At 44.9% G+C, this 20,467-nt stretch overlaps 1 protein-coding gene across 10 annotated transcripts in view; it reads right to left on the bottom strand.

Moving 5' to 3' along the window:
- The window catches only part of PCDH11X (protocadherin 11 X-linked), a 651,427-nt gene that overhangs the window by 109,186 nt on the left and 521,774 nt on the right, over positions 1-20,467 (bottom strand). Inside the window, exon 7 of one of the 10 annotated variants that reach the window (XM_053273699.1) lies at positions 2,652-2,698. The exons of the other annotated variants lie outside the window; for them this stretch is intronic. Coding sequence (XP_053129674.1) covers positions 2,664-2,698 — 35 coding nt within the window. The 3' untranslated portion in view covers positions 2,652-2,663. Of the gene's footprint in view, positions 1-2,651; positions 2,699-20,467 lie in introns of those variants that run through there. 10 annotated transcript variants of the gene reach the window in all.

Here is a 20,467-nt window from a genome sequence, read left to right as displayed (position 1 = left end):
AGTAAACACTATTTTTCAAGTGGGGGCCACTTTGGCAAAAAAAGATCACCGTGAGAGCCATTCCCCAGGGTCCTGACTTCTGCATCGTACTATGCTCTTCTCAGTGCTGGGAGAGCCCTTTCAGAGAGACAGAGATCTCTCTTAAGAGCTCAAGGAGGAACTTGCTGGGAAGGGCTAAACTTCCCAGCACTTTGTGCAAGCGGGCTCTGTTTCCCTTAAAGGAGCCCCCCCCTTCAAATGCAGGGCAAAGCACAACACTGCACAGTGAGAATGGTCGTCTCCACATGGTGTTAGAGGGCTGTGTGGAGTATTCAGCCTTGGCTGAAGATTCACACGGGCCCAAAAAACAATGATTTTTTTTGGTTTATTTATTTCTGTACATTTATATCCCGCTCTTCCTCCGAGTAGCTCAGAGCAGTGTGCATGGTTATTTTTTATCCTCACAACTACCCTCTGAGGAAGGTTAGGCCGAGAGATGCATGACTAGCTCAGAGTCACCCAGTGAGTTTCATGGCTGAATGGGGATTTGAAGTTGGGTCTTCCCGGTCCTAGTCCAACACTCTAACCACTATGCTATGCTGGCTCTCAATTAGTCAGGAAGCCACACTGAGGGTTGGTGAAAATTGGCACTGGCCGCCAGGCCTTACAGTGAAGTCCACTGGTCTGCCACATAGGTACAAAAATTAACCTGGTATCATGTTGCTAATGCCAGAACAGAGGAAGCCTCTCTGGGGTCATGCTGTTCCCCCATTACTTGAGAACAAAAATTCAAATCTACTGCAGAGTGGATCAGTGTTCTTGTTCTTTAAGTTACAAGGCAAGAGACCACACATTTTCTAATACAGAACTCCAAAATAACAAACAATACGGGTTGTCCTCTATTGCCCTCTACACAACAGCGTGACAAATATTCGTGTATCTCCCATCAAATACAGCTGAGTACATTTTGCTGAAATCTGAGTAGAGTAAAAGCTTTTCCTAATGAAAATCTCCTCAAATGACCTAAATACTTAAACTATTTTGTAAGCTGATAAGAATACAGGCATCCCTCGTAAACCGCAATTTGAGTATATGCAAATGGAAAATTGTCACAGGACTTATAAACCATGACCCGAGTATCTGTGGTTGGTGAGGGGTTCTGGTTTTTTTAAGAGTTAGGGGGATTTGGGGGATGTTTCAGCAATTTGGGGGAGTTCAGAGGTTTGATCTGCTCATTCCTTTTGGTGACCCTTGCGGACCTTGCCAATTTAAAATGCCTTTCAGTGGTCTGCAAGTGGTGGTGGTGGTGGTGGCGGGGTTTGACAAAAATTCACGAGGTTCGATCTGCTCATTCATCTCGGTGACTCTTGGCAATATTATAGGATTTTTTTTTAACCATTTTTGTGTGTTTTTTCCTTTATCTTTAGGTCTTTTTGAGGTCATGGTTCACATAACCCTGTTTCCCACAAACCTTAATGCCTTCCCAACTGCTAATTTGCAAATGGCGAGGTTTTGTAGGAATGAAATCCTTGCGTTTGGTGAGGGATGACCAGGAAGCCACATTCAGAGTAGACAATGCAGACAAGTCCTGTCGGTTAAATCATCTATATTTATTGAAAGCCTCCAATTGATGTTCATGGGATTTTAACACAGTTCCTGCCTTTCCTACTAAAACTGCCCCGGGAGATTTACAATAGATGCATTAAAAAAAAATAAAAGGCTGACTTTCCACTCAGTGGCATACTACCATTTGGGACCCGCCAGCACTGCTACGCATGTGGAAAGCAGCCCTGTGGTGTTGTGTGAGAGGTCCATTGTGCAACAACTAAAAACAGCATCCGTGCAGTTGCTCAGCACAACTTCCATGGTTTCCAATCAAAATAGCGCTGCACAACTGGGCAGACACAGTTTTATGTTGCTGTGCAACTGACTGCTTGCATAGAAACATAGGAGGCTGCCATATACTGAGTTAGACCATCGGTCCATCTAGCTCAGCATTGTCTACACAGACTGGCAGCGGCTTCTCCAAGGTTAAAGGCAGGAGTCTCTCTCATCCCTGTCTGGAGATGCTGCCAGGGAGGGAACTGGGAACCTTCTGCATGCAAGCATGTGTAGGTGCTCTTCCCAGAGCGGCCCCATCCCCTAAGGGGAATATCTTAGTGCTCATATTCATATGCAACCAGGGCAGACCATGCTTAGCAAAGGGGACAATTCATGTTTGCTATGGTTACTGGTTCGAATTCCCAAGGTATTTTTCCCAGACTATGGGGAACACCTATATTGGGCAGCAGGGATATAGGAAGATGCTGAAAGTCATCATCTCCGACTGCATGGGAGATGGCAATGGTAAACCACTCCTGTATTCTACCAAAGACAACCATAGGGCTCTGTGGTTGCCAGGAGTCGACACTGACTCAAGGGCACAACTTCACCACAAGACCAGCTCCAAGGTGCACAACACCTTACAGTTGCATTGCACCAGGGTGAAGCAGCTCAAATGTTGATGTTCCACTATGCAGGATGCTGGCCACTACTCACAGTAAAATAAAATTAACCATAAAAATAAAAGTAAGCCCCCAAATAAGCCCAAACTCGAATACAGAAAAATCAACAGCAAATGCAAGCATTTGTGGATTTACTTGGTGTCTTGAGACTTACTTGGCACTCAGTGGTGTGGTTCTCCACTAGTACTTCCATGCCTTGCAACTGACCGTGGTTTCTGGGAAAGGGAATGTAGTATATGCAGGTCAGGAATGTAGTAAAACCTCTGCAATGTTGCCAAGTATATGCACATGCATGCATATACACACACACAGAAATGTGCATATGCAGAGAAGAAATGAGGGCATTTTAAAATGAGACCCCTATCCAGAATAGCATGAGTAATACCCAAATTATGAGTGGTTTGGGTAGCTTTTTTTGGCCCAGTTAGTATCATTAATTCTCAAATTGGAATGCCCTGGGTGGTCTCAGTGCCGCAGGCTGTAACAGAGCAAGCAATCTTTAAACCCTGCCTTAAATCCAGCAGCTTCTCTGCAGAATGAGGCTACTGTTATGCAAGTTAATGTGAGGGTATTATATTTTTCTCCTTTGTAAAGAAAATCCCATCTTTCTTTGCAGCCTCTGCTGTCACCTGATGAATATCTCTGATTATTTATAGTGGTGCGAGGGTCAGGGAACATTAGAAATTGAACTCAAGCAGAATATGGCTTGCAGTTGAATGCAGAATGCCAGCAGCCAAAAGGTGAGCTTTCATTCATTGCATTGCCAGTGACGACAACCCTGACCTCTCTGGTAAATGTGGGAGGTAAATAAGCTCATTATGCTGTTATCCCCAAGGACTTGGACAAAAGAATCCCAACCAACTGTGTGTGATTGAGGAGGTATGTCCAATTCCTATTGTTATTCTAATTTATATTGCTATTTGTCAAATTGAATCTAAGTCATTCAAACGGAAAATAACAACAGTAACCCCAGTACTCTGGCACTTATATCTCACTCCCCCATCCCTTAAAGTAGTTCGTGTACAGTTTCAGGGAATCTTCTATCCACAGTTGTTATGCATCATTAATATTTGGATAAAAGTAGTCTTCAGACTTATGAAAACTCACTAAGAATACAAAGTATGAATATGATGCATAACAAGAACAACTGTGTGCATTCATTTAATGATTTTTTAAAAAAACGTTGTCTCTGGGTAATCTCAGAGACATCGTATTACTCCTATATTATAATAACTACACTGGCTACCAAATAAGTTTCTGGGGGGAAATACAAGGTGCTAAGTTATAACCTATAAAGTCCTAAACAGCTTAGGCCCCGGGTATTTAAGAGAATGTCATCTTCACTATGAGCCCCACTGCCCACTGAAATCATCCAGAGAGGTTCGTCTCTAGTTGCCATCAGCTCGTTTGGTGGCTACTCAGGGACAGGCCTTCTCTTTTGCTGGCCCGAGACTCTGGAATGCACTCCCTGCTGAGATAAGAGCCTCCCCATCTCTGACAACTTTTAAGAAGTCTCTAAAGTCACATTTATTCACCCAAGCTTTTTCAACTAGACTTGCGATTTTTAATTGTTTTAAGGTTTTAATTTCTGTTTTAATTTCTTCTATGTTGCTGTAAACTGCCCAGAGATGGAAGTTTGGGGTGGTGTACAACTATATTAAATAATTTAGTATTGTCAGTGTACACAGAATTTTCCCATCCAGCATCTATTCTACAAGAGACATATATTTAAGCTAATTTCTATTGGCTGTTATACATGGTTACAATATCTTTGCTGCCACCCATCATTGAATGTATTAATGCAGTAAAAGGTATCTATATTTGAAAATATTAGAGTATCCACTCTCCCCATTACATTTATGAAGGACACATTCATATTTAATAGGTTATGCTATGTGAAGTTTATGATGTAACCCTACACAAGAGAGACTGTTCCAATGATTCCCCCCCCCAGCTGATATGAGGTTAATATGCCTATCCCCACTTTTCTCTCCCTACTTTTACCATTTTAAAGAAAGGCAAATATGGAACAAAAGGAAATGGTTAAAAAGAGCCTGATGGCCCTTTAAAAATTGATTGAGGATTGGAGAAAGCTGTCTCTTGGCAGACATTGCTGCAAAGTCTGAGAAGAAAAAGAAAAGACACAGCCTGGAAAATCACCCAGATAACACATCACTCTTCAAAAATGCATCAAAGCAAAATTAACTCTTCTAACACTACAACAGAGGCCAGCAACTAAGGCTGGTATTCTGTGACTGGATGGAGGAAATGACTTAAGTTGTTCCATGAACTCCTGTGCAAGTGGAAACGTTTTCACAGTGTGAGGTGCAAGGCATTGGGAGTACCCTATAGTATGAAGACATGGTGAATACGGAGACTACAGGCTGTAGGATATAGACTCCAGGAAGCCGTAAGAAAGTCTCCAAAAAAGCTTGAAGTAAGTCTTGCAGAGGAGCTTGTCCAAATGCAAGAACTCTGGATTTGGGGTCAGCTTTCACACACAACACTCTTCCAAGGAGAACTAAGCCATTACTATGGCCTAGACCCCAGATGCCCCTCACCTGGCCAGAACCCTCTGTACCAGAAGGACTCAGAGAACCGGCCCAGCACTCCCTCCACAGCTCTGCCCTCTTTTTCCAACTCAAAAGAATCCCCTGAATGAGGATCCAACCACCGAGTTGGAAGTCTCCCAGCATCAAGAAAGTTGAGCATAGGGGCGGAGCCACCATTGAGTGGACGGGTACAAAGAACCCTGGCCACCAATGAAAAGGGCTGCTGATATTGCAACCATGTATAACAGCCAATAGAAATTAGCATTTGCTGCCTGACAGTGTTTATTTCCCTTCCTCTCCTATGCTGGAGGGAGAAGAAGGGAAATAAACGCTGCCTGAAATGAGAGGGGGAAAGCTCGCTCAGGGTGGAGCCCAAGCCACGCCCCTGTGCATGTGACATTACATGCATGAGGAGTAACTGGAGGGGCCACTGGGCAGGCCGCTGTTCGGCTGGCTCCACCATTGGTTGAGCAAGGCTCATTTAAATCACAGATGTCTCCAGGGGAAGGGTGGCACCAACCACCCCAACTAGGTAGCAAACTAGATAAACCCTCAGAAAACACCAAGCCTTTCCTGGGGCAACATCTTACCTTCTCTGGTGTTAGGGCCAGCTCAGTGCCTCCTGCCTCTCCTTGAAGCTCTCTATTCTTGTGACTCCCTTGCCCGATAAGGTGTAATCTGCCTGCAGGAGCTTGTGATCAAAAGGCAAGGCAGGAATATTTCCAACAAAATAAATAAATAAATTAGAGGGGCTGTTAATACTTTGTTTCCCACTCTGAGCCTTAAAGGTGTAACAGGCTGTACAGGAAAAATAAATAAATTGTTGCTTAAAGGAGAAAGAAAATCTTTCTCTATAATACCAGGGTGGCTACCAGGGAAATGGCCTTTTTGGTGGTTGCACCCCATTTATGAAATAGCCTCCCCAGTGAAGTTTGCCTGGCTTCATCAATTTGTTCCCTTAGATGCTAGGTAAAGTTCACCCCAGCCTTTTAGTTTCTGATTTTGAGATTTTATTTTATTTTTAAACTAATTTTAAAATGAGTTTTCAAGCTGCTTGGTATTGTATTTTGTATTTTCTTTTCATCTGTTTTGTCTGTTATGATTTAATGTGTTATGTGTTTTTATTGTATGCTCTAATCCTCTGTTGTAATAATGATATTACTATTATTATTAAGATGGGAACAGATTCATTGTGCATGTTTTAGTGAGGAATATTCTCAATTTCTAGGCCAGCTGAAACAAGCGAATTATAGACTAGGATCTGAGCTGCCAGGTACAGATGTTTGCAAACAAAGAAAACTGTAATAAACAGCATGCAGAGAAAAGGTTAGTGCTTGTACCAATTACACCCCGGGTGACCATCTTATGATCCTTGGAATATAAAATGGTATTTGTCTGTCAGGTCTTCCCCCAGTAAACAAATTATGAAATGAATTATTATTTGCAAATGCATGAGAATATGACATACAGGATGTATTCCTGAAAAGACTAGGCTACTAAACAGGATATATGGATGTGCACATCTCCGAGGAACAAAATCAGATAGAATAATGGATTGTGCTATCATTTGGGCAAGTAGACTACACAGACACCTGCTAACTGAGCAAAAGAGGCACCTTTCAAAGTGGTGATTCTCTTATATTTATCGGGGGTGGGAGTGGGAGTGGGGGGAGCAACTGGCCCTATCCACCTCCAGCACAGCATCCCTACTACTACCACAGTAGTAGTAGTAGTAGGAGGAGGAGGAGGAGGAGGAGGAGGAGGAGATTTGCCTAATATCATTCATACATACATACATACATACTTTAGTTACGGTCTTTGACCAAAAGAGCCTAATATCAAGGACAACCAATTAAGAGCTCACAGCTGCAAAAATTAAGGGTGTCTCCATTCACCCAGTTGTGGGCGGAACCAGGATCTCCACTGAAGAAGGGATGCTGGGGTACTGCGGACCCTGTGCAGCCTTAAGCTCAGGGGAGTCTGCACTTCAGCTAGAGGCAAGCAGGATTCCTGGGTAGTCCAGCACTACAAGAATGTTCTTCCAGCAACTTCCTGACGCAGACTGACAGTTCTTGTAGCTGCTGTCCAGCCAGAGGGAGCTGACAGCACCCCTTCCCTAGGAAGGCTCTATGGAGATGAGAGCTGGTCTGGTGGTAGCAAGCCTGACTTGTCCCCTAAGCTAAGCAGGGTCTACCCTGGTTGCATATGAATGGGAGACTAGAAGTGTGAGCACTGCAAGAGATTCCCCTCAGGGGTTGGAGCCACTCTGGGAAAAGCATCCAGGTTACATGTTCCCTCCCAATAACCTACTAGTTATTGTTAGTAGTTAGGCACACCTAGGTAATTTTGGTGCCTGGAATCGGGTGAGCCGACATCGGGTGAGACATTCTATTCTAACTGCGCAGGCATGCTCAAGGGCCACTGGGCCCTTGAACGGTCAGGCCCAGCAGCTGCTCCCACTCTGTCTGCTGCTGCCACCACCACGTGTGGGGGGGAGGCCTGCTCGGCTCACCCCCCATACCCCAGCCACAGACATGGCAGCTAGAATTACTGAAGTTTTCAGTGCTGTGATTTGGTGCCACAGGTCAGTGGCAAGTGTGGGGTGGTGGCAGGAGCCCCCCCCAGACCTTTAGAGTTCTCCCTGGACCTTGGAGTCCATGGACAGGGGCTCCAAGGTCCAGGGGTAAGAGTGCCTCTGGGTCTTAGTCATAACTTACTCTGGGTGACAAGAGGTCCACTGTGCCTCCTGCAAGTATGTCCTTGAGGGCTGTGTGACTCTCAGGGACATATTTTTCAGGAGGCAAGGGAAGATCAACAAAAATCACCCCTCTCCACTCATTTAATGTCCCCACATTGTTCTGGAGGTTGGCTGAAGTAGGATTTTAGCATCAATGCAGTGCTAAACAGCACTATCAGCAATCTTGAACTCTGTTCTTGCTTACCTACTTAGAAGAATTCCTGCTCTTGCATTTATTGCTATTGCAAATGTTAACAAATTATTAACATGCTTGAAGATGACACTTATTCAAAGCATAATAGAAAATTCTGTGCCACAGGAAGAGGGAAAAGAAAGAAATACAATAGCTTAATAAAGCTTGCTTGCTAACTACCCGCCTCAGTCATTGGTACGATAAAGGAGATGAATTTCTATCCACCCAACACACAAAAGCCCCAGACTATGAAATCTGTAACTAGAAAGTGCCACTGAACTGCAAAAAGAATGTATCACTTAAGCATCATAGGAAACAAAGCAAAAAAATGACTCTTTTTATTGACAGGTAACTATGACAAGTTGCTAGTGGTAGAATTACTTCCAACAATCCTGAGACTGTGAAAATGGCAAACCCTTTGATGATCAGCATTGCTGAGTGTAATTACCTGCAGATGATTTTCACATACAGTGAAATCTTATGATACTGCTTGTTCTGGTCTGTACCATTCACACTGCTCTCTGTGTGTATGTGTGTGTATGTATGTTTGTTTGTATTGCATTTTAATGTGCCCCCCACACTGGTAAAAAGAAAAGAAAAAAAAGAAAACAAGCATAAGGGAGAAGTAAACTAGCATTCTTCTTGGTATGTTCCATTTTCTCTGTGTGGGAATTTCGGGTGGTACCATCTGAATGGTACCACCCGATGGCAGGAGAAAATCTGCATTCAGTATCATGTGATTTTGCTGCATGTATAGTTTGGCTGTTAGTTACTGAAAGCTATCAGGAGTTCTATAGCTTATGAGGGTTCAGCTTATATTTTTTCTTCTATATGACTGGTTAAATCGCCCGTAACCGCCTCCAGCAGAAGCTTTAAATGATTATGAAGAACACTCCCGCTTTCACTTCAAATTAACTGGGATGGCTTGTCTATCATCCAAGGAGCTTTTAAATCAGTGACCTTAAAATCTGTTGAGCAGTAGGCATGCTAAAATGGAACATCACTACAATTTAATTGGTTCATATTATCCTTTGCTGCTCAGTCCAGATCAACATAACTGCTCTCAATACTAATTTTTAAGGTTCTTCATTTCACATTTGAACAATGCACGTGTGTGCATGCGTGCCCACACGGACACACAACCCACACTTAATGAAAGCTGGTAATGGTTTATTGGTGAATTCAACACTCAAAAACAAATGGTTAATCCATTTCCCATCCAAAACAGGATTGCCTTGAGATTATACCATTGTTCAAAATGGCTCCTTGCGCAATTTGATAGTAAGTGGGAGGGATGTAATTGATGAGGGTAGCATTTTGGATTGGGCCTATAGAGCACAGGCAGGAGTGGAGAACCCGACCACCACTTCCCAGTGGACCTGCCCCATCCAACCTAGCCATGCCCCCTGTGTCTGACATCCATAGTGATGTTACCTGCCATCCTTGAAAGGCAGAGAGATGTGTTCCCAGCCAGGCTGGTAACCCAGTGCTGGAGCTCTTTGCGCATGGGGCTATGGGGCCCAGTTTCCACATGGCCATGCTCCCTGCTTCTGACGTCTCTGACACAAATGGCATGGCTAGGAAACCTAGGGGCTGCCTCCGGCGGGTTGCACCCACACTGTCGTCAGCTTCTTATGCACCTGAGCACAGGAGAAGGAGTCACTTCCTGCCTCAGGCCTCAAGTTTGCTTCTTCCTTGGCCTTGAAGTCAAAGCTCCCTCTTTTGCAGGTGTCAGGCCTCATGAACTTTGGCCCTCCTGCAGATGGAGGACTACAACTCCCAGACTACTGGCCACTATGGTTGGGGATGATGGGTGTTGTAGTCCAAAACAGCTGAGGGCCAAACTTGAGCAGCCCGGGTATGGATGAAACTGAGCTAGAGGGAGCAATGGTCTGACTCAGTAGAAGGCAGTTTCCTATGTCCTACCAATCAATGGAACACTCTTGGGCAACTGTGCTGCCCAGGGATGAAGCAAGGTTGGGTGGACCCTAGGACAAAAAGTGAAGATGGGCCCTCCCCTTCCTCCCACCTACCCTCTTCTTCAGAGAGACAAAGCGGGAGAGCAAAGAGCAAGCTGTCAGCCAGCAAGTGGGGTCCCTTCCCTAAGGTGCCCAGGGACATTTGTCCATTTGCAGTTACACCCGCTGGAGCTACCCAGTTCCCAGTTCGGAGACTTTTCACTCCCATTCTGTGCAGGATTCCACTCTATATCACAGGAACACCGGACGCTGCCTTCTAGCGGGGGACACCATTTTCAGATGTGGGCAAAATGCCAAGCAAAGCCTGTTGCCCTGGGATGGCTCATCATTAAACTGAAACTAGCAAATGATCACAGGTAATACAGGAGTAACTTGAAATACAGGAGCAGCAGTGCCCCACGCCAGCCCTAAACCAGTGTCTGCTTTCAGCATCCAAACACAAGACAAAAGCAAAAGGTTGAGCAAACACCATCCATACCAGCTGACAGACTGCACAATGGTACAGCAGCCTAGCAGCACTGCATGCAGGCAAGCTGTGCAAATGAAAATACGCAAGAGTACACCCATTGCAACTAATTGGCTTACCCCTGTGTAACACCATCTGAACTTTTGTTTTGTTTTTGCATTTGCATCACTTGCATGTAGGTAACATTATTAAGATGACATACTGTTGTTCAGTGTGTCAAACAGGATTTTGTCACACTGCAACTGGATTAATACCACCCACATGTCGGGGCTGCTCCTCGGCGTTTGAGACCAATAAATAGGCACATGCTTAAACTGTACTAAGTGAAGCAGTAATAAGTTTTGTCAAGCGAAGATTATTTTGAAAAAAGTAAAACAGTGTGGTCAAAGTTGGAAAATGTTCTAGTAGGAACCACTTCACTCCCGCTGGACTCACCCCTTCTCTAAGACGTTACCCTCGGGCTCCCCTCCCAGATATGGCAGGTCCAGAATCAACGCATCTCCTCCCTCACTTCTCCCCATTGCATTTTCTAATCCTGCAGAGAGGAATATAAACTATGCCGGAGACAGCTTGTCCTCCATCTCACTTTGCCTTTGGCTAGTCCGTGCATTTGGAGCGTGTAGCTTAGGGACACTCTTCTCTCAGACTCTGGTTCTGCTTGCTTGCTGGACGGGGCATTTGCTATAGCATTATCCTCTGTGCGGGATAACAAAAATATAGCCCCCCCCCCCGAAAAGGAGCCTATTATCATACAGCAGATTGCGCATTCCCTGTGAACGTAGCAGGGTCCAGGCATATCTTTTTCTGCCGATCCATTTTCTTTCAAAGATAGTTGAAGAGCTTGCTGATTTTCCTTTTGAGTTCCAAATAGGGCATGATTACTAAATTTTATCACAAAGGACCTATGGGCTATGCATCCCTAGTAAGTGGGCAAAGAGGCTTCTTTCAAAGTGGTGATTCTGTTTAGCAGGAGGAGAGCAACTGACCCTCTCCAACCCCAGTATTCTTCCAGTGCCTGTTGCTGGTGTCTACTTTGTGAGTCCTTTGAAACTGTCAGGACTTTGGTGATAAGGAACCATCAGCTTGTTATTAATTATTATTATTTTCCCTATATAAACTGCTCTGAGAACTATGTTTTATTGAAAAGAAGTATATAAGTAATCGTAATAATATGATTTATAGAAGCATTCGGCTAGGGGAGGGGTTCCCCAGTCTGTGGAACTCCAGATGTTGCTGAACTACAACTCCCATCATCCCCAGATACAACTTAGTTCAGCAACATCTGGAGTTCCACAGACTGGGGAATCCCTCCCCTAGCCGAATGCATCTATAAATCATAATATCCTCCTTAATCATAACAGCAGCAATGCCCACCATCTTTCTTTTACTCCTTAAAGGCTTGGAATTTTCAGTAGCTATCATTTCACCCCACATCTCAGTCCTGGAATTTCTCAGTCAATAACCCCCCTCCCCAGTTTTGGGCTCCCTGACATTCCTCTCAGCATTGGGGAGGAGAGCTGGTCTTGGGGTAGGAAGCATGAATTGTCCTCTCTGCTAAGCAGGGCTTGCCTTGGTATGCATTTCGATGGGTGACTACATGTGAGCACTGGAGTAGATGATCCACTGGAGTGTGACTACATGTGAGCACTGGAGTAGATGATCCACTGGAGTGAGCACTGAGCTCTGATCCCAGGGGATGGGATCATAACTCAGGGGAAGAGCATCTGCTTTGCACACAGCATGTTCTTGCCTGAAATCTTGGAAAGCTGAATTGTGCCCTTTGCTAAGCAAGGTCTGCCCTGGTTTGCATTTGAATGGGAGACTACATGTGAGCACTGCAAGATATTCCCCTAGGGGACGGAGCTGCTCTGGGAAGAGCAGAAGGTTCCAGGTTCCCTCCCTGGCAGCATCTCCAAGAAAGGGCTGAGAGAGACTCCTGCCTGCCTGCAACCTTGGAGAAGCCACTGCCAGTCTGGGTCGACAATACTGAGCTAGATGGACCAAGGGTCTGACTCCATATCTGGCAACTTCCTATGTTCCCATGAGCTTCCCAGTTGCCAATCTGATTTCACATTTGAACATTCTACCTTAAACTTGGTGGGGAGCCAAGAGCGGGGCCACAAAGCAGAGCCTCGGCCAGAAGATAAGCCCGTTGCCCAGGCTAGGTCCAAGCACAACCAGAAAGTCTTTATAGGCTTCCCTGGTTAGGTCATCCTGGGAGTTGTCACGTTAAGCTAACTGACGATATGAACAGGCCCAATGAGGACTGGAAGCACGTTGGACTTTTTAAAGACACAAAAGCTGAGATTCACGGCATACCCGAGTCCTGCATTTTGCTCATCCCTGCTTTGATCCTGGCATCGTCTAGGTTCTGAATGTGGCTTATAAGCTTTGACTTTGATTCTTCCTTTATTCCTCCAAACTCCAATAAGTGCAAAGCAGCCTTTCTAAAAATTGCTTATGTGGTGAAAAATAAAATACACAAAGGGTTGCATGTAGCTCTGTTGTGAGAGCCTATTCTGCTTCAGCATTGTTAAGCCTGGATTTCAATCACGATTTTGAAGAAAAGCCAGTGACTAAAATCAATCGAACTACCCAGTCCTATTCATCAATTTTTGCTTTATTGGCAGCTTATGCTCGGAAAATTAAGTCTCACAAAAGAAACCTTGAGGGGGAGAAACTGTGTCTGCCTGATAGTTGTGTTGCCAGATATTATCTCTGAGACAAAGACCTGCTTAACACTAGGTCTTCTCTGCTCTTCTGATTGCAATCTCATTTCACTTGTCCTTGGTACTGCTGTGTTTGCTGTGACCTCCAGCTTGTTAAATATTCAGCAGAAAGTTTATGGACTTTCCCATAACCTTGATTAAAAGCCTGTTGGGAACCTGAATGCTGAACCAAGAACTTCTCATTTTGAAAAGCAACTGGAGTACTTCATGCTGATTTCTGTTTTGTTAAGAGTACTTCTAATCAGCCTAAACATGGGACCAAGTGGTGTGTGGGGGGAATAAAGCCAATCTTGTATTGCCTTTGTCCTCTCCTGCTAGAAGGAACATCCATCACACAATTCAGCTCTTGTGTTTCGAGGAAAATTAGGTTGTTCATGTAAATAAAGGCCCTTAGAAGATAAATCCCCAAACACTTGTGTTTTCCTTTTTTTCTTTCAACGAACCAGTAAATAAAGTCATTCTGATTTCTTATCATGTATTTGTGTATGTTTCAAACAGGCCTCCTTGAAAGACAACACTTCACCTGTTCCGTCATTTGGATTAGCTGCTTCTGCAATTTTGAAAGAAAGAAAGAAAAAGAGACAAGAGAGATACAGGAAGAGAGGTAGATTTACAATATCACTGACCTTTTCTCCCCACAATGAAAGACCAAGAATATTAAGTATTGAAAATGTAATTTACCAACAGAAACTGCTTCAAAATCACATTTTGTGCAATGCGAACTATCAGGTATCAGCATCCCCAGAGCCTCTCACCTTCCTTCCCTCCCCCGCCATCTCTCCATGCTCATAGGAGAGGAGAGCTGGTCTTGTGGTTGCAAGTATGACCTGTCTCCTTAGCTAAGCAGGGTCCACCCTGGTTGCATATGAAAGGGACGCTGGATGTATGAGCATTGTAAGAGATTCCCCTCAGGGGATGGAGCCGCTCTGGGAAGAGCAGAAGGTTCCAAGTTCCCTCCCTGGCAGCATCTCCAAGATCGGGCTGGGAGAGATTCTTGCCTGCAACCTTGGAGAAGCCACTGCTAGTCTGTACAGACATACAGAGCTAGATGGACCAAGGGTCTGACTTGGTATATGGCAGCTTCCTATGTTCCTCACCCAAATATATATTTTCTGTTTCACACACAGAGAGAGGAACGCAGAACATTGGCCATGACTATCATTCAAAAGGCACCATTGTTCCATTCCCCTCACTCCATCAAAATAGTAACCTTCTGGCCGGGATGGCCTAATGGATCGCAATGCCCGAGGTGGGGTGCAAAATGCCACCTTCCTCCCCGCACCTGCCAGGGACCACAGCCCCCTTTGAAAACCTACCATTGCAAGCTTTGGAAGTGGAGTGAGAGGCGAGGAGAGGTGGGAGGTTGCTTGCAGCTTTCCCTTCTCTCCTCCTGCTTCTTGAAAGCTCGGTGAGCGCTGTGCGGAGAGGCACTCTGAGCAACACGGGGAAGGGCTGCATCAGTCCCAAAGAGCTCCTGGCAGGATATATCAGCATCAGTCACCTGAGGAGACGGCCTCACCTTGCCTCATGGAAGAGCTGCCCCTGCCTCCGGGCAACATGTTGCTGTCTCCAGCAGCCCTGCAGGCAGCAGGTGGCACCTGACAATGTACAACCTGATCCTTTATGCAAGGTTGCCGTGCAGCCCTAGGCATGCTTCCATGGTCATGGGCAGGCTGTGGGCCCAGGCAGCTGCTGAGGCAGAAGAAGTCCTGCCCTCAGCTGTGCTTGCCTTGGGTTAGTATGCAAGCAGCTACTTGCACATTATTAATATATTCATATTAATACACCATACGGACATAAAAACATCCCTGTCGGATCAGGCCCCAGGCCCATCTATTCGAGCATCCTGCTTCCCACAGTGGCCCACCAGATGCCTCTGAGAAGCCCACAGGCAAGAGCGGAGGGCATGCCCTCTCTCCTACTATTGCTCCCCTGCAACTGGTGTTGAGAGGCCACTGGTATTTAGAAGTCGCTTTTCAACAACAACAAAAATGACATCACAAAGCAATTTACTGTACAATGTGGCGGCGGGGAGGGTGAGATGGCCTCCCGTCTCAGGAGGGCTGTGCTGGGATGGGATAGGGCTAGTTGATCTGCCCCTGCAAAGTATAAGCGAGCCAGCACTTTAAAAGGCTCCTCTTCCTCACTCTTTCTCTTCCCTCCTCTGCCTGCCTTTGACTCTGGTGGGCAGGCTGTCCAGGTATTTGCCGGAGGTGCTGCTTGTCTCTGCTGTGTGGCCGCCTATCTTAGTGTCCGGTCCAGCTGAACTTGCTAAAAATTGCTTGCCAAAATATGGTGGGCTTGGGAGAATGCCGCAGCAAGTCAGATGGGCCAGGAGAGGTTTCTGTCTGGGGACTTGTGTGAAGTTCCAAGAAGCTTCAGGGAAAGCTGTTCAGAAAACCTACTTCCCTTGCAGGGTGTGTGGGGAGGGAGGGAAAACTGCTCCAAGCTCCCATGAGTTGGTTCACATTGGCAGCAGTTGGTGTGTGTGTGTGTGTATGTGTGTGTGTGTGTGTGAAGGAAGAGGGCCTCAAGTCTATGATTTGCCGGGGGCCTCAGATTACCTCTCTGAGGTCCTGTCCTAGAGGGAAAACTGGGAGTACAGAAAAGATGAGAATTTACCTTTTCCTACCAGCCATTTCTCAATTTTCCCTCCAGCAGGTTTCTTCCTCCCCTCCTCGCCCCCGCCTCACAATTGGATGCTTTCACCTCAAGTGGTGTGAATACCTAATTTGTTCCTACTAGAATGGATATCAGATTCCCACAACTTCCATCTGCTAGTGCTGCTCTCACCTTCTGGATTATTTAACACCCCAATCCAATGCAGCTTTACTCAGAAGTAAGTCCCATAGTGTTCAATGAGCTTTAATTCCTCGTACGTGTGATTAGGACTGCCGGGTTTTTTTTGGTTTTTCCTTAAAACACCTTCCCTTGCCTAGCATCCTTTGATCAACTTCTGCTTTGCAGAAGAGAACATGGGCTAAACAGGCTGGCGACAAGTTGGACTGGCATCATTGATTTTAATTAAAAGGAGCGGGGGGGGGGGGGACAGAAATAAAACACTCATCCTTGATAAACTAGCTGCGTTTAACACTTCTCTTAAAATGAAGCCCCAGCTGTCACGAATCTTCGTGATAAAGAAAACCTGCTAGGAAGAGTGAAAACAACAATGAAATTAGTATTGTGACGTCGTCACTCCACTTGGCACGGTGTTTTGTAAGAAGCTTCAGTAGATGGGAAGTAAGTATAGCCAGTACGAATTCTGAGCAGAAGGCCCTATTCACTGCCCCTGCCTCAGTTCCCCACAGATAACTTGGTTTCTTGACAGGCATACCAAATATGGAGGCTCCGCATCATGACCAATAACTAGTGATATCCACCATGCACGTGTCTCATCTCCTTTGAAAGCTACCTAAGCCAGTTATCTGCACTATTTTTTCACGTAGGAGCCACTTTGGCGGCCCACTGAGCTGATCTCCACGTAGTATTGCCTTTTTTCTCAGTGCTGGGACGGAGGAGTGCACACAAAACTGGTTTGCCTGGCTCGGTTTGAGGGCATGTTTGGTTTGGTGGAATAGACCCCCAGCTTGGCTCGAATTCGAGCCAGTTTGGGGATTCTAAGGTTAGTTTTTTTTAGAATTAACCACCGGATCCAGGGGGGATGTCTCTGCCATCTCCCCCCACTGCCCTTCCCCCGCTCTTCAAAGGGCCATTTCGGCCCATTTTTTGGCCCTTCCTCTGGCTGCGGCTGCCATTTTGGATGCGTAGTATTGCCATTTTGGATCCATGCACCCTGGCCATTGGTGTGGCCAGAGCACATATGAGGCAGCGTCTAAAACACCAGGCCATCATGGTGTAGTGGTTAGAGTGCTGGACTAGGACCAGGGAGACACGAGTTCAAATCCCCATTCAGCCATGAGACTAGCTGGGTGACTCTGGGCCAGTCACTTCTCTCTCAGCCTAACCTACTTCACAGGGTTGTTGTGAAAGAGAAACTCAAGTATGTAGTACACCGCTCTGGGCTTCTTGGAAAAAGAGCGGGATATAAATGTTAATAATAACAATAACAATAACAATAACAGCCACTGCCACTAGAGGAAGGGCCGGAAAATAGGCTGAAATGGCCCTTTGAAGAGCGTGGGAAGGCCAGCAGGGGGAGGGGAAATGGCAGAGACCTCCCTGTGGCTGCAGCAGCACCCCCAGATCCAGTAGTGAGTTCTAGAAAAAAATTATCCTTAGAACCCCCGAACCAGCTCTGAGCCGGCCTGGTTTGATGGTGAACCGGCTCGACCTTGCGCTGGTTTGCATATCCCTACTGGGAGGACCCTTTAAGAGAGATGGAGCCCTCTCTTAAGAGCTCGAGGAGGAAATCGCTGGGAAGGGCTACACTTCCCAGCACTCTGAGCATGCCTTCCAAGATGGTGCAGGGGCTCAAGTGGGCTCGGTTTCCCTGAATGGAACTGCCAGTGCTGGGCAAAGTGCAGCACAGCCGGAATGGTCATCTCTGCATGGTTCCAGAGAACTCTACAGAGCATTCAGTTTTGGCCAAAGCTTCAGACAGGCCAAATCAACAAGTAGGGAGCCACAAATGGGGGGGGGCACCACAGGTCCCCAGCCCTTACAGTGAAGAACATGGACCTAAGCTGACAATTACATCTTACCATAGCAAATTCCATACACAACCATTTGAAATTTGCCATGATAAAACTGTCACAATAGCCATAGCTTAGTTAGCAGTGTGTGAAGAAAATACTTTTTTTTTTGCCTGTCCTGAACCTTTGATTTCATCCTCAACACCCAATAATACTTTGTGTATTGTTTCCCACAGAAGTAAAGCTCCTTGTGGAACACCATCTTTTGGTACGTGACCCCCAGAGAGAAGAAGAATAAACCTGAATAAACATATTAAGGGATTGAGCATGTTAACGTGACTCTGTGTCAGACCCAGTCTTTGGAGCTGATGGGTGTCTGTCCATGCACTCCTAATAGATTATTCTTGCAACATTTCAAAAATGCTTGTTTTTAATACTCTGTTGTATAAACAGAAAATTAATTGCTCCCAGTGAGATCTCAAGTCCATGGAAGAACACTCATTACCTCTTCTTGCCTTAACTATTTTTTGCAAAAAAAAAAAAAAACCACCCCCCAAAACACACACACTCATTAAGCTTAGATTTTAGTGGCCAGAATGAATCAAGAAAAAGAAATCATTATTGTGGCCAGCAAGCTCTCTGGAAACCCCAATCAACAAGCTCATTTGGGCTTCCAAGGCTCATATACCTGCTCATGGTAATGAAGTGAGGATTCATTGATCCAACAAGGAAACATTATTTTCCAAAATACGAAGCTAACAAGCCTCCTCTTTGCCCAAAAGCTTTGTCATTCAGAAATTTCCACCAGGAAAGTGCAAACGTTTAATAATGTATCAGAGTATGGTTGATTATACATTGTAATAGGTCATCATTATTCATTTATGCGTCTTCACCCAGGTAAGCTGATGGGGTTTTGACAAGGGACTTCATAATAAAAGTCATATGGAACTTTATGGACACATTAAGAATTAATCAGATTCTACACACTACAACACAATAGTCCAACCTTTCCTTTTCCTAGTGTCAGAAAACAGATACAACACAGATGAAAGTGTCAAATGTTAAAAATATCCCAACTTTCTATGACCAATACATAAATAATGTTAAATTTGTATGTAAATAAAAAAATTGTGTGTGTGTATGTGTGTGTGTGTGTGTGTGTGTGTGTGTGTGTGAGATCTGGGTCTTTAAATACTTAAAACAGAATTCATATTAGAATATCAGCAGCAACCAACACAGTTTATGTTCCCTAAAAATCCTCAGATGGCTTGCTGAAACTTCAGCTAAAATGCACCAGCAACTCTTACCCAAAGCATTTTGGTCACATAGCAAGGGTCAAGGACGGGTTCAGAATGGAGGAAAGATCACAGATCTCTAGTTTTTCTGTAGGTGTGGAATTATCTTCATGAATACAAGGACTAATTGGGGATAGGGTCATAGATTAGGGGTACAGCACTTGCTTTGCATTCAGAAGGGACCAAGTTCCATCCCTGGCTGCGTCTCCAGGTAGTGCTGGGAGAGACTTCTGCCTGAAACCTTGGAGAGCCACTGCCAATCAGTGTAGACAATATACTAGATGGACCAATAACAGCGTTTGAGTCCATTTCCCCCACACTTCTACGTAAATTATTTGCATCTTCTGCTTATTTCCATAGCCACCTTGCCGAGTTCGAGAATGACCAGGGAAATGAATGAGAATGAGAATCATAGCCCCTCATTTGATCTAAAGCATTTTCTTACAATTGCAAAACTAGCTACAAGAACTCTCCTGCAATGATAACACCATCTTTATTACACAATGATGCAGAATGAATCGGCACCAGCAGACGACAAACTCCATTCAGCAACGTAGCTATGCAGAGGTTTCTCTGTTAACCTCAAGGTTAAAAAATACTTTAAAACAATTTTCATTGATCAAAAATGCATTAATTTATAAACAGGATGTTGTGAAGAAAATAAAAAACTGAGTTATTGGCTTGCAACTTGAAATAAATCACTGCAAACTTCATTAACTATGATGTGACTACTTGGATTACACCACAATGATTCAGGCCTTAATTCTATTGTAAATTTTCATTGTGTAATTAATTCGGTTCATCTTCTAAAGTCTTTATGAGCAGAATTTCCTGCTGAGGTGTCATACAGATTCTTTGCTGCATTTTAAACCCAGAGAGGGAGCTTCTAGCCCACATTATTGTGGAGAAATACTGAGCACTTTTAGTAATTCCCAGTTTTGAACATGTCCCTAGCCCTGTTGAGATATTATGCTGAACCTGCATGCAGCTGTCTGTATGCTCGTACTTGTTTTTGTGTGAATGACTGTACCTGTGCTCATTTTAAAAGAAATGCAGGAATCAGGCAGGAAATATACCCCTGTATTATTCATTCAGCATAACATGTGAATAACTACCTGTGCCTGTGTACATTTCACACAGAATGCACAAGTGTTAAACACAATATGTGAATAGCGCTCATGTGATTGCATTATCCCGTGTATCTTTCTTGCTTGTTCACTGCACTCATAGGTGGCTTTGTTCACAGGTATTAGGCTCACCACTTCTCTGTGTCCAGGTCTACTGCTTGCTCTTTAAGTATTCCCATGAAAGCAGTGGCCTCATTCTTGGATAAGCAGGTGTAACATGAGATGCCTTGGATGATGCAGTAGGAACCCAACCTTGACAACATCAGTTACTGGGAAACCAGAATAATGCCGGTGTTGGAGGCTCCTTCTATATG

This window comes from Hemicordylus capensis, chromosome 11 (genome assembly GCF_027244095.1).
Source record: "Hemicordylus capensis ecotype Gifberg chromosome 11, rHemCap1.1.pri, whole genome shotgun sequence".
In the NCBI taxonomy this organism is placed as follows: Eukaryota; Metazoa; Chordata; class Lepidosauria; order Squamata; family Cordylidae; genus Hemicordylus; species Hemicordylus capensis.
This window is presented reverse-complemented; position numbering and strand designations above follow the sequence as displayed.